The 12511-nt window shown below is 41.1% G+C and overlaps 1 protein-coding gene across 2 annotated transcripts in view; it reads right to left on the bottom strand.

The window, feature by feature from the left end:
* Positions 1 to 12511, bottom strand: part of nrxn2a (neurexin 2a) — a 364908-nt gene that overhangs the window by 218818 nt on the left and 133579 nt on the right. For both annotated transcript variants that reach the window (XM_060890359.1, XM_060890360.1), the window contains exon 7: positions 2169 to 2470. In XM_060890359.1, the coding sequence (XP_060746342.1) occupies positions 2169 to 2470 (302 nt within the window). The remainder of the gene's footprint in view (positions 1 to 2168; positions 2471 to 12511) is intronic.

Genomic DNA, 12511 nt, shown 5'->3' with positions numbered 1-12511 from the left:
CACACACACATAAACACACGTGTATATACACACACGCACATAAACACACACACACACATACATAAACACACACGTATACACACACACATATATATGTATATATACACACACACACACACACACACACAAACACACACGTATACACTCACACATACACACACGCACACACTCACACACGCATAAACATACATGTATACACACACACAAACACTCACACATACACACATACATGCATAAACATACACGTATACACACACACGTATACACACACACACACATACACACACACACATATATATACAGTATACACACAAATAAACACAAACACACACATACATACACACAAACACACATATACACCCTCACTTATGTACAAACACACACACATTCAAACACACACATACCTATTCTATACTGATACTGTAAATACCTTGCTTATCCTTGAAACGTCTCATACAACATTTGATAGCATGTAACAATAGAAAGATAACTAGACGAGGAAACATCTACATACAGCACCATGAGAGTGTCTGTAACAGGAGGTTATTCAGGGTGTTGATCATGACCATCATTACTATCAAGTCAGCTCTACTCGATGTAATGCTGCTAGCTAATACACTTTATTTTAACCAGCTAGTCAGCGCTATTAAGAACAAGTCTGTTAGCCTAACAGCACGTAAATACTTTTCTTGGTCACTGCTTATATGCTGAGATAAAACAAAGGAAGTGATTGTTTTAATACTAACTATGTTCCTCGTTTTGGGATCTCCTGGCTATCAAGAACTGCCATATCATGTACTGGCTCTGATACATTATTACTGTACATGGTGGTACTAATAAATCCCTTGTTTGTGTGTGTTTGAGTTTCTTGCCTCAGAGATGGACAGAGTTTAAAAAAAGGCAGGGTTTCAAAAGTCATAGCTTGTCTACCACTTTATTGGGTCACAATGGGGCAAGTTTTTATTATTTTGCACCTTTAATGTGACTGATGGCTCTTTGCCATCGCTACTCAAACATAGATGGAGGGAAGGAATCCTTCAGAGCTTAGACAGCACAAACATTTCCACTAGCTGAACATATGCTTCTCATGTTGGTCTATAAACGAAGGCAGCTTCTCAGAGCAGAGCTAGCTATTACCTCCTTTACCCCTGAACCTCGGTGGGCTCGTGCTGTTAGGTGGATGTTATCCAAAACAGCCTGCGAGGCCATCTGATCCCAATTAAAACCAAGACCTCACGCAGTCCGTCTCTATCGCACACAGCTCTATCCATGAGCATCCGGCTGGTGACGGAGTCACGTGATCAACACACACATACACACCCACACACACACACACGCTTACTTGCACTGTCTGTGCAAAAGGCAACCTACTGTGGACAACAGCTGCACTGCACTGGAAGTTTAAACATGGATGGTGATGAATGTCAGAAACGACTGTGTGTGCAGCTACGCTCGTACACTCCACGCGGCTCTGAATTCTGCTTCTATTCTGATTCAAGCTGCTGTCGTTGTAGTAGTTTGCACTTTGCGTCTCCATTTGAAACAGGAATGACCTGCGGTGAGTCGGGGCTTGGAGAAGAAATGCAGAAGACTAATATATTTGGTGTATTTACTTTATGCCATTTTGAGATCCTAATATTTATCTGGCATTGATTAATTTCACTAATAATGAATAATCTTACATTTTATATGATTTCAGTCATGATTACAAAAGTGAATATCTAGATACAGAAGTTCAAGAATTCAAGCTGTGTGCCATGGCTAAGATTTTTTAGATTAGATTCAATATGTGTGTGTATGTGTATGTATGTGTATGTATGTGTATATGTGTTTGTGTGTATGTGTGTGTTGTATGTATTGATATGCTACTATTTAGCTGAGATGGCTTCAGATGCTCACCGCACAGTATACTTCATGTACACAAGCGTCAGGATTTCCGCACTTCCTTATATGTTCACTTTCAGGCTATATATTCATTTTGGAATAACGCAGTAACACAGGTTGTAGGTGAGCAGGACAAAAGGCTTCTTCTTATGGAAATAGACTATATATATATATATATATATATAGTGTGTGTTGTGTGTGTGTGTGTGTGTGTGTGGGTGTTTGGGGAGTTGGCGGGGTATATAGCATCTGAGATGCTGCAGAGTTCCCCAGCTTCGTTCTACCTGGCGCAGGTTGCGGGCGATGCGCACGGCGTGCCACACGTTGTCATTAAACTTGCCATCTGATGGCTCCACCAGCGCTTCGAAGGCACCCGAGCCCAAATTGATGACGAGGCATACGGCGCCGTTCTTCAGCGACAGGTTGACATAATCAGCCCCCTTTCCTGTGTGTAGCAGCAGGCCGTTGCGCTGGACCGTACGGAACGCTAGCGTGATATCGTCAGAGCTGCTCTGGATGGGCGTCTGTGACAGGTTGTAGCTGAAGAACTCGCTGCCCTTGAACGTAGCCACCGACTCGGCTCGTCCTTCACCGAGAGAGAGACAGACAGAGACAGAGAGATGGAAACAGTGATGAGGTTCAGGGTAAACGACATGCTCAGATCACAGCTGCAGCTAAAATATATGGAGGGATTTGCCTCTGATCCCTCACATAACACATCTTCAAAGATTCTCTGCATACATCTCATCATAATAACCTGTTATGTGAGTTGCATTTCATTGTTCATAAGAGTCACTAGCTCCTTTTTAACAGCAGTATCGATGATGGATTTAAGCGTTACATAACTCACTTTATATCAAATATAACGAGCTAAAAAACATACGTCTTTAGAATTACAGTATATAGAGTTCATTGTCATGTAGATGCCATACAAATATGCATTGATGCTTGACCTAAATATAGCAGTGATATTCGATGTAAATAATACATGCTATTAAGCTCAAGTGACGACGGTGAACACGTCGTAAAAAGCCTGAAAGACTGTGGGCTTGTGTCCTGTGTGTCCTGTGATGGATTGATGTCTCAGACAGGATGTTTTCCTGATTTGTGCCCAGTGTTCTTGAGTTAGACTCTAGAGTCATTACATCTGTAACTACTGACTGATTCTGAAAGACTGAATGGATGAATGGTTGAATGAATGAATGAATGAATGAATGAATGACTGAATCAGTCAGTAGTTACAGATGTAATGACTCTAGAGTCTAACTCAAGAGTCATTACATCTGTAACTACTGACTGATTCTGAAAGACTGAATGGATGAATGGATGAATGAATGAATGAATGAATGACTGAATGAATGAATGAATGAATGTGAGGACTGTATCCCTGATTCATGGGCAGTGACACACCATGTGAGTTGTTTTAGTTCTGAGAAGAACTAATATACATAATATATACAACACAACTACACTGTGACTGATCTCTATAACCAGATATAGACATGTGCATACTTACAGACAGACAGACAGACAGACAGATGGATACACTATTAGATAGACTGAGAAACAGACACACCAACAGACATACATACATACATACAGACATACAGACAGACAGACAGACAGACAGACAGAGAGATAGATAGACAGACACAGACAGACAGACAGACAGACAGACAGACAGACAGATAGATAGATAGATAGATAGATAGATAGATAGATAGATAGATAGATAGATAGGAGACACAGACAGACAGACAAACAGACAGACGGATGGATACACCATTAGATAGACTGAGAAACAGAAACACCAACAGACATACTGGCAGCCAGCCAACCAGCCAGCCAGCCAGCCAGACAGACAGCCAGACAGACAGATAGACAGATAGATAGATAGATAGATAGATAGATAGATAGATAGATAGATAGATAGATAGATAGATAGATAGATAGATAGATAGATACAAGGGCGATTTGAATTGATTTTGACATTGGTGGGGACATCATTTATTTGACATTGGTGGGGACAACATTCCCCGTATTTTGTGCATAAAACTGTTGTTATAAGAATACTTTGTTACTCACATACCGGTAGCCTGAATAATCACGTTGCATATTGCTTCATACAACGGAATCTAGCTGCAGCCTCCGACCTCAACACATTAGCGAGAAAGACAAAGCCAATCAAACAGCCACGTGGGTTAGAGAGGCGGGACTCAAAAAAGGCAAAGGCCAATCCTTTTAGAGAGGTGAGTTACAGAGGTGGGATTCATTGCAGGGGGTAAATCTGTTAACCGTTTGTGTTCAACAAGTTGCGCTATTTTTTACAGAAAAATATTTGTAAAATATTCTTCATCTTATTTAATGATTCCTGGATAAATGTTAAATGAAATAAGTAAAAAAAACACAAGACACAGGCAGACATCAGTGGTTATGTGTATATATATATATAGGCTTGGTCGAATTATTGCTAGGGACAATTGAGTGTTCCCTGGATATTGGTAGGGACATGTCCCTACCGTCCCTTCCCAAATTTACGCCCTTGGATAGATAGATAGACTCTAGAAAGAAGTAAAATAAATGGTTAGACAGATTGAACACTTGCTAACAACAGTGTATTAAACAAGCACCTTTTAGTTAGTCGTTTAAGCGGTTTTTTGTTGTTTTTAAACTCGAGGCAGTGATTTTTAAGCTCTCAGCCTAAGATTATGTGTCTGGGACTCTAAAGCATGAGATAAATGCATGAAGGGTGGGTCTGAAAAAGCTATTTGTCAAACTCTCCGATAACAACGGCGAGAGCAAACGTTCACCGAGAGCTGAATCTGGAGCTGAACTCGTCTAATGTCAGAACACTCTTCCTGATCTGAGCTGTACATGGTAACAGTATATAGAGGAATTACAGCATCATCTCACACCGACATGAGCTTCTAGTTTAACTCAGAAGAAAAAAATGTACAAGCTGGTGTTATCTTGGACTAAAATCTGTCACATTAATCTAGTTGAGCATGAGGTTAATTAGAAAACTCCAAACCAAAGAAATAAATCAAACAACCAAACATCATCACAGAGATGTGACCATGTAAAATTCCAGATGTGTAATGACTTATCAAAGCATCACTGAGCACAAAACTTCAATAAATGACAGACGTACGTCCCTTCCGTGTTTTATGCCGGTTTATGTCGGAATTGAGAAGTCGTGTAGAGAAAAAAAAAAGTCCCCAGTCATTTTTATCTTATCCGCAAAGTTGCGTAAAGCGAAAGAGTGCAGGGAAAGTACATCTTGCCTGCTTTTAAGCCTTGACAGAGAGCCAACTCTGGTTAAGTTTAGCTTGAAAATGGGCCAAATAAAAGGGGTTCTGCTGTAATTTGGCACAGAGGTGTAAAGAGCTGTAAGACTAACTCCTACTCACTGCTTCGCCTGGCGAATGTGCACAAGAATAAGACAGAAGAGTCCCCAATTTGGACAAAATAACCAGACAGATACGATCCAAACTTTGACAAGATGCGTCTGGTCCGAAAAGGTGCGTTTACTTTAACACCGCGACGTCTCTTGGGTTTGACAACTGGAGCACTTGCTTCTTTTGGACACCAAAATAGAAGTAAACGGTATCATTGTACTAAACCGGATTTTTGAAACAACAACAAAAAATAAAAACAACAACAACAACAACGATTGTGAAATCTCTGGAGAAAAACAAACATATTACTGAAGCAAAGGCTAATTGAAATGTGCAAGCAGGTTCCTTATATGAAAAAGAAAAAGAAATAATTGCTTAAATAGTTGTAGTGTGTGTTTAAGATAAGATCCCAAACAGAAACGCACTTAGTAATGTTCACACTCCTGAAACAACATCAGCAAAGAGCTGGGATATGCAATATAGATGCTAATTTCAGAACCCAAGAGCTTTGTTTATATAGGCGTCGTATGTAGGATAATAGTAGTGTGGGATAAAAAACCGGACCAAAACTCTACAGTATATATGATGATACTATTATATCATTCTTCCCAACAGCAGTAATATCCAATGAACAGTGTATCATGCTTTGGATCTAAAATGTCCGTTAAAAGGGCAGGTTTCTGTGAAAGAAGGATAAATCATGTTATTTTTGGTGAAACATAGAAATTAATGTGAAATAAGAATCATTTGAGGGAAAAGATGAACAGAAAATATATAATAAGCTGCTTGCGTGAGTGTGCGCACACTTAAGCTAATGGTCTTGACTTCTGAAATTTTACCATTCTAACTCAGGTTGCTTGAGCTTCTCCTGCGCAAAAACCTCTCCAGGTCACGTCACGGGATTTAGATCCGGCCTCTGGCTGAGGCGTTTCCTTGATCTGCTTTTGGTCAAGCCATTTGGAGGTGTGCTTCGGGTTGTCGTCATGCCGAAAGGTGAAATTCCTTTTCATCTTAAGAGATTCAGCAGAAGCCTTAAGGTTTTACCCCCAAATCGACTGGTATTTGGCGCTCTAACTGAGTCCCAAAGCCAAGCTTCCAGCTAATGAAAAGCACGATGCTGCCAACACCATGCTTCATGCGTCACCATTTGGATAATGTTAGTTTTTTTTTTACAATTAACTTTTACACATATTTACACCAAACATATCTTTTGGTATTATGGCCAAATAGTTCTACTATGGTTTCAACAGACCATAACACATGATTCCACCTAGATTGAATGTACTTTTTGCAATCTTTAGCTGGTCTAAGAGGGTTTTTTGCTGGGTTATTTTGTCTTGCCAGTCTATCCAGTAGCTCAGAGGTACGAAGAATTCAGAAAATGGTTGTAACATGTGGGGAGAAATAAGTACTTGCCAGAAATTGCTGCAATTCTTTTAATGTTGCATTTTAGGGTAAAGTCCAAGACCAGTTTTCTTCTGGTCTTCTGATCGGTTTTAGTAGGATGTCCTGTTTTTTAATAACATCATTGTTGTGCCTCTACTTGATGATTGTGTTCACAGTGTTTGAATCTCCTTTGTAAACTCTTTGGCCTTTTCAGTTTAAGGTTACCGAAGAGATAAAACTGACAGCTCTAGTTTATCTGTGGTTAATCGTACTGATGTTACTGTACACTACACTAATTAGTACTGACTGTGGTTATATTACATGTATTATGTTATAAAAGCGTCTGCATAACTATCTGAGATGGGAGATTCTCCTTTGTCTTTTTTTCCCCTAAAACATTTCTGGTTGTTTAGAATGTTGTAGTTTTTCCAATGACAAAATTAACAGGGGTGTGTAGACTTTTCATAACCTTTCACATCAGTGAGGCAGCCTAAGAAAAGCTAGTAAGGTAAAAATTTGACATATTACTAATATATTATTCAAACCTGTCAGGTAATGTATTCCACTATAACTTGAAGGTGAAATTTTCTTTTCTTTTCTCTTCTTTTCTTTCCTTTCCTTTTCTTTTCTTTTCTTTTTTCTTAAAGCAAACCATAAACTTTTTGACATTTGCTTGACTAGACGTGTGCGTTGGGACTTCTGGATCCCAAGGGTGCAAGTTACACTAGTGAAAGATTTATAACTTTCATATTCATGAGTGTTCAGATTGTGACACAAAGAAAGACTGCCTGATTTAGCATGAAAATGTGACGCTGCACAGGGAACTTACTGTATAATAGGTATTAGCTCAGGGTCACGATTTTTTCATTTAGGCTACTAGTCTGTTTTGAACTAAATTCATACAGTATGTGTGAGTCATGTACTGTAGCTGAGGTTCAGGAACTAAGGAAAGTTTTTTTTCGGGGTTTTTTTTGGGCTGGATAGATACACTCACTCTCACTCATTTTCTACCGCTTATCCGAACTACCTCGGGTCACGGGGAGCCTGTGCCTGTCTCAGGCGTCATCGGGCATCAAGGCAGGATACACCCTGGACGGAGTGCCAACCCATCGCAGGGCACACACACTCTCATTCACTCACGCACTACAGACAATTTTCCAGAGATGCCAATCAACCTACCATGCATGTCTTTGGACCGGGGGAGGAAACCGGAGTACCCGGAGGAAACCCCCGAGGCACGGGGAGAACATGCAAACTCCACACACACAAGGCGGAGGTGGGAATCGAACCCCCAACCCTGGAGGTGTGAGGCGAACGTGCTAACCACTAAGCCACCGTGCCCCCGTTGATTTTCACTATAAGATGAAATCATACGCTAGCAAGCTTTTAGATCTCTTTATTCAGACTTAATGTTTTTATTGTTACGTGAGATAAACAGACTCCTAGTCCACGTAATATTTGCAGAAGGATCACAGAAAATGGCTAAAATTATATACAAACATTCTCATATTGTTTTGGTGAAAATCTTTTTGGCCTGTTTGCCAGAAACCAGCCACAGTGACACGCACTGGGTTTTTCCCAGACCACCACACATACAGTATATCATTAGTTCAGGTCTCTTTCTTTCTAAAGCCAGCAGATTTCTGATAAGAGAAATCCAGCACAGTACTGCAGTGTGTCATCAATGTCTGGAGTGAGCGCAAAGCCAAGCCAGGTGTAATCTTACGAGTGTTATTACTCCCTTTCAATGGTTTTCTGTCTTAAAAATAATGCTGTGCCCTCTCCTAGCTCTCATCATGCTCCAGCCAGCTGAGTCCAGAGCACAGACTGAGACAGACATGTCCAATTAGAGCTGCACTTCCTCTACCTCCCACAACACTCCAGCCAAATCACTGAGGGTGGATGGACTGGAGTTCATCTCTGTTTCACCTCCATCTCCACACATCTGTGTGTGTGTATGTGTGTTTGTGTGCGTGGAGTGGAATTCATCTCTGAATCATCTGTGTGTGTCTGTGTGTTTGTTTGGGTGTGCGTGGAGTGGAATTCATCTCTGATTCATCTGTGTGTGTGTGTCTGTGCCTGTGTGTGTGTTTGTTTGTGTGTTCGTGGAGTGGAATTCATCTGTGTGTGTGTGTCTGTGCCTGTGTGTGTGTTTGTTTGTGTGTGCGTGGAGTGGAATTCATCTCTGAATCATCTGTGTGTGTCTGTGTGTTTGTTTGGGTGTGCGTGGAGTGGAATTCATCTCTGATTCATCTGTGTGTGTGTGTCTGTGCCTGTATGTGTGTTTGTTTGTGTGTTCGTGGAGTGGAATTCATCTGTGTGTGTGTGTCTGTGCCTGTGTGTGTGTTTGTTTGTGTGTGCGTGGAGTGGAATTCATCTCTGAATCATCTGTGTGTGTCTGTGTGTTTGTTTGTGTGTGCGTGGAGTGGAATTCATCTCTGATTCATCTGTGTGTGTGTCTGTGCCTGTGTGTGTGTTTGTTTGTGTGTGCATGGAGTGGAATTCATCTCTGATTCATCTGTGTGTGCGCGTGTGTATGTCTGTGTTTGTGTGCATGCCTTTGTGTGTCTGTGCCTTTGTGTGTATGTGTGTGTGAAAGACGTGTGTGTGTGTCTGTGCGTGTGAGTGTTTGTGTGAGTATGTGTGTTGTGTGCATGTGTGGTGTGTGTGTGTGTGTGAGTGTGCATGTGTGGTGTGTGTGTGTTTGAGCATGCGTGTGTGTGTGTGTGTGTGTGTGTGAGTGAGTGTGAGCATGCGTGTGTGTGTGTGTGTGTGTGTGTGTGTGTGTGTGTGTGTGTGTGAGTGAGTGTGTGTGAGCATGCGTGTGTGTGTGTGTGTGTGTGTGTGAGTGAGTGTGTGTGAGCATGCGTGTGTGTGTGTGTGTGTGTGTGTGAGTGAGTGTGTGTGAGCATGCGTGTGTGTGTGTGTGTGTGTGTGTGTGTGTGTGTGTGTGTGTGTGTGAGTGAGTGTGTGTGAGCATGTGTGTGTGTGTGTGTGTGTGTGTATGACAGGTGGTTGGCATGTCTTTCACTCTGCTTGCTCTTTAGTGCAGTGGAATCGAGGCTCCTCTCAGAAAGAAATTTCAACAGCTGATTAAGTCCAGGCCCTGCAGCTGCTGAAGCCATTTGCTTTGCAGATTAAACACTTTGCCACACACACCCACCCACACACCCACACACACAGAATTTAACAAAGATGCAAACAGAGAAACTGTGTATGTTTTATAGGAGCTATTTTCAGAGTTGCAGATATGGAAATAATCTTCATCTATCATTAATGTGTAATGTGAAGAGTGTAGCTCTCATCCACAACAGGGGAAATCAGTGCCATTATATATATATATATATATATATATATATATATATATATATATAATTTTTTCAGTCTTCCCCAGTTTTAGTGCCCAATGTAGCCTCAAATTGATCTCTACACACAATGTCAGTGTGACCCAAAAGACTTTGAGAGATCGAGACTAACAGCTGGAAGACAGCTTCAGCATTACTAGTGTCAAGTGTGAAAGAAAAGCTTAAATACTGACTCGCTCATGTTAACTAATATAACCTTCTCATCCTACACACCTGACCTCTCACACCTGTATACACCCCACTGCGCTTCCATGACAGAAAAAAAACATCCCCGTTACCTCATCTTCACTTCAACGACCCGGCGTTCCATGTCATCCTCTTTAACCCAGCTCTAAAAACGCTCTTCTACACATTTGAACACACGGCTTTGCTGCTATAACACAAAAGGCTTCGTTCTGTGTATTTGGTGCGATTTAATGCCCCGAGTCTGGATCATGCTGAGTGACGTACTCGTAACATTTTCCTTCAATTTCTGTAATCGCAGGTCTATTGTTAGAGGATCTTCAAGGTATGATCTGACATAGAGACACACTGTATTGTTACACGGTCTGTATTAGAATTCAGCCAAGATTTCATTGGCATCATCTCATACAGTCTGACAAGTAATAATCGTACATGAACACTGAAACTGCAGCACACAGGAAATCAGGGTTTAGTCAGGTGTATGAGAATAGGGTTTCATACTGCAGTACTAATGAGTCCAGAACACACACACACACACACACACACACACACACACATATATACAGTATATATATAGTTCATCTTGTCTGTAATTTGCTCTGATATGAAGAACAGCATAAACACTAGTTCCAAATGAAATGCATATAGTCTTAATTACATTAGGAAGGAAATGATGCAGAAGGAAGTGGCTTCCCTGAGGAAGAAGACAGCAGCCATATGGCCTAGCGCTCCGTCTCCATGGTTATTACCGAACGGCTGAACGACGACCTTGCCCACGATAAGCGCACCGCCGATGATGTCATCGGTAGTGGGCGGAACGCAGACGACGATGGGAAAGAAGTAAGCTCATCATAATCAAGGGACAAGGCTAATTGTGTAATCAATTCAAAAAGCGGCTCGGTGGCTACAGGCTGAGTATTCTCTGTATGCACTGTATCTATTGTGGAGCTTTAAAGGTCACAGATGTCTAGAACATCTGCAAGTTCAAATGGCATACAGGGCTGCTATACAGAGCAGAAGAATAGAATCCAGTTTTATGTCTGTAGAACATCTGTTGTGTTGCTGGGACATAAATACTGAGTCTAGGCAGCGGTGGTGGTTTGTCCATGGGGAAGACGGATCAGTGGAGAGGACAGTTAATAACGGGGATGCCAGGGTCACATCTTTTACGCCAAATTGGACTAGTTTAAAAAAATACTCAGTGGTGCCAAGATGTTGTTTTACAGCATATAGTCGGAATTAAATCTAATCACTTTCCACACACAAAAATAAACTGCTGGGGCAAACCGTATGCGTGACAGTACCAATGGACAGAACCATTTCTATTGTAAGATACAATACAATGCCAAAAGTGTGTGGACACCCGACCATCACCCAGATGTTCTTATTCCATGCCACAGAGCTGGAAGCATTGGGTTGTTTATTTAGTTTTGAATGTTAACAGATCTGAATTTAGACTCGATCGCTAAACTATACAGAGCGCTGAACTAAAGCCCGCCACCTAAGCCAGTTAATATACTGTAAGGGATCGTGTTAGCTTTCTAGCAGTATCTAGTACCTGACAAGCTAACAGGGTGCTAAATGACATAAGTCAATTATTTAATTACATATGGCATTAAATTAAAATCAAGAGTTAGCAAACTAGTTAATAATGTTATTCGATGCAAATAAAAGAGTAGCCTAATGATATCCTTCCTTCGGTGTTACACAGTTAGACTGAAAGTTTTTGCCATTTTAGTTTACAGATTATCTACACATCCAGTTTATCTACAAAGTTTATTTAATATATTTAGTGTCTTCCTATTTAAATCTGTGTAAATATTATACTCAATGTTAATACCTAATTCTGCAATTACGGGAAGTCGTGGCCTAATGGTTAGAGAGTTTGACTCCTAACCCTAAGGTTGTGGGTTCGAGTCTCGGGCCGGCAATACCACGACTGAGGTGCCCTTGAGCAAGGCACCGAAACCCCCCCAACTGCTCCCAGGGCACCGCAGCATAAATGGCTGCCCACTGCTCTGGGTGTGTGTTCACGGTGTGTGTGTGTTCACTGCTGTGTGTGCACTTTGGATGGGTTAAATTCAGAGAACGAATTCTGAGTACGGGTCACCGTACTTAGCCGTATGTCACGTCACTTTTCACTTTCACTAAAGAATCTGTAGAGACGTGTGTGATAAGTCTATAAGTCTATGTTTAGAATCAAACTCAGAAATCGCACTTTATCTGCTTTATTATTAATATATTACACCACTGTTGTGTTGTCGAATCTGTTCGATCAAATAGTGCTGATGATTT

Source organism: Tachysurus vachellii, chromosome 17 (assembly GCF_030014155.1).
Source record: "Tachysurus vachellii isolate PV-2020 chromosome 17, HZAU_Pvac_v1, whole genome shotgun sequence".
Lineage (NCBI taxonomy): Eukaryota > Metazoa > Chordata > Actinopteri > Siluriformes > Bagridae > Tachysurus > Tachysurus vachellii.
This window is presented reverse-complemented; position numbering and strand designations above follow the sequence as displayed.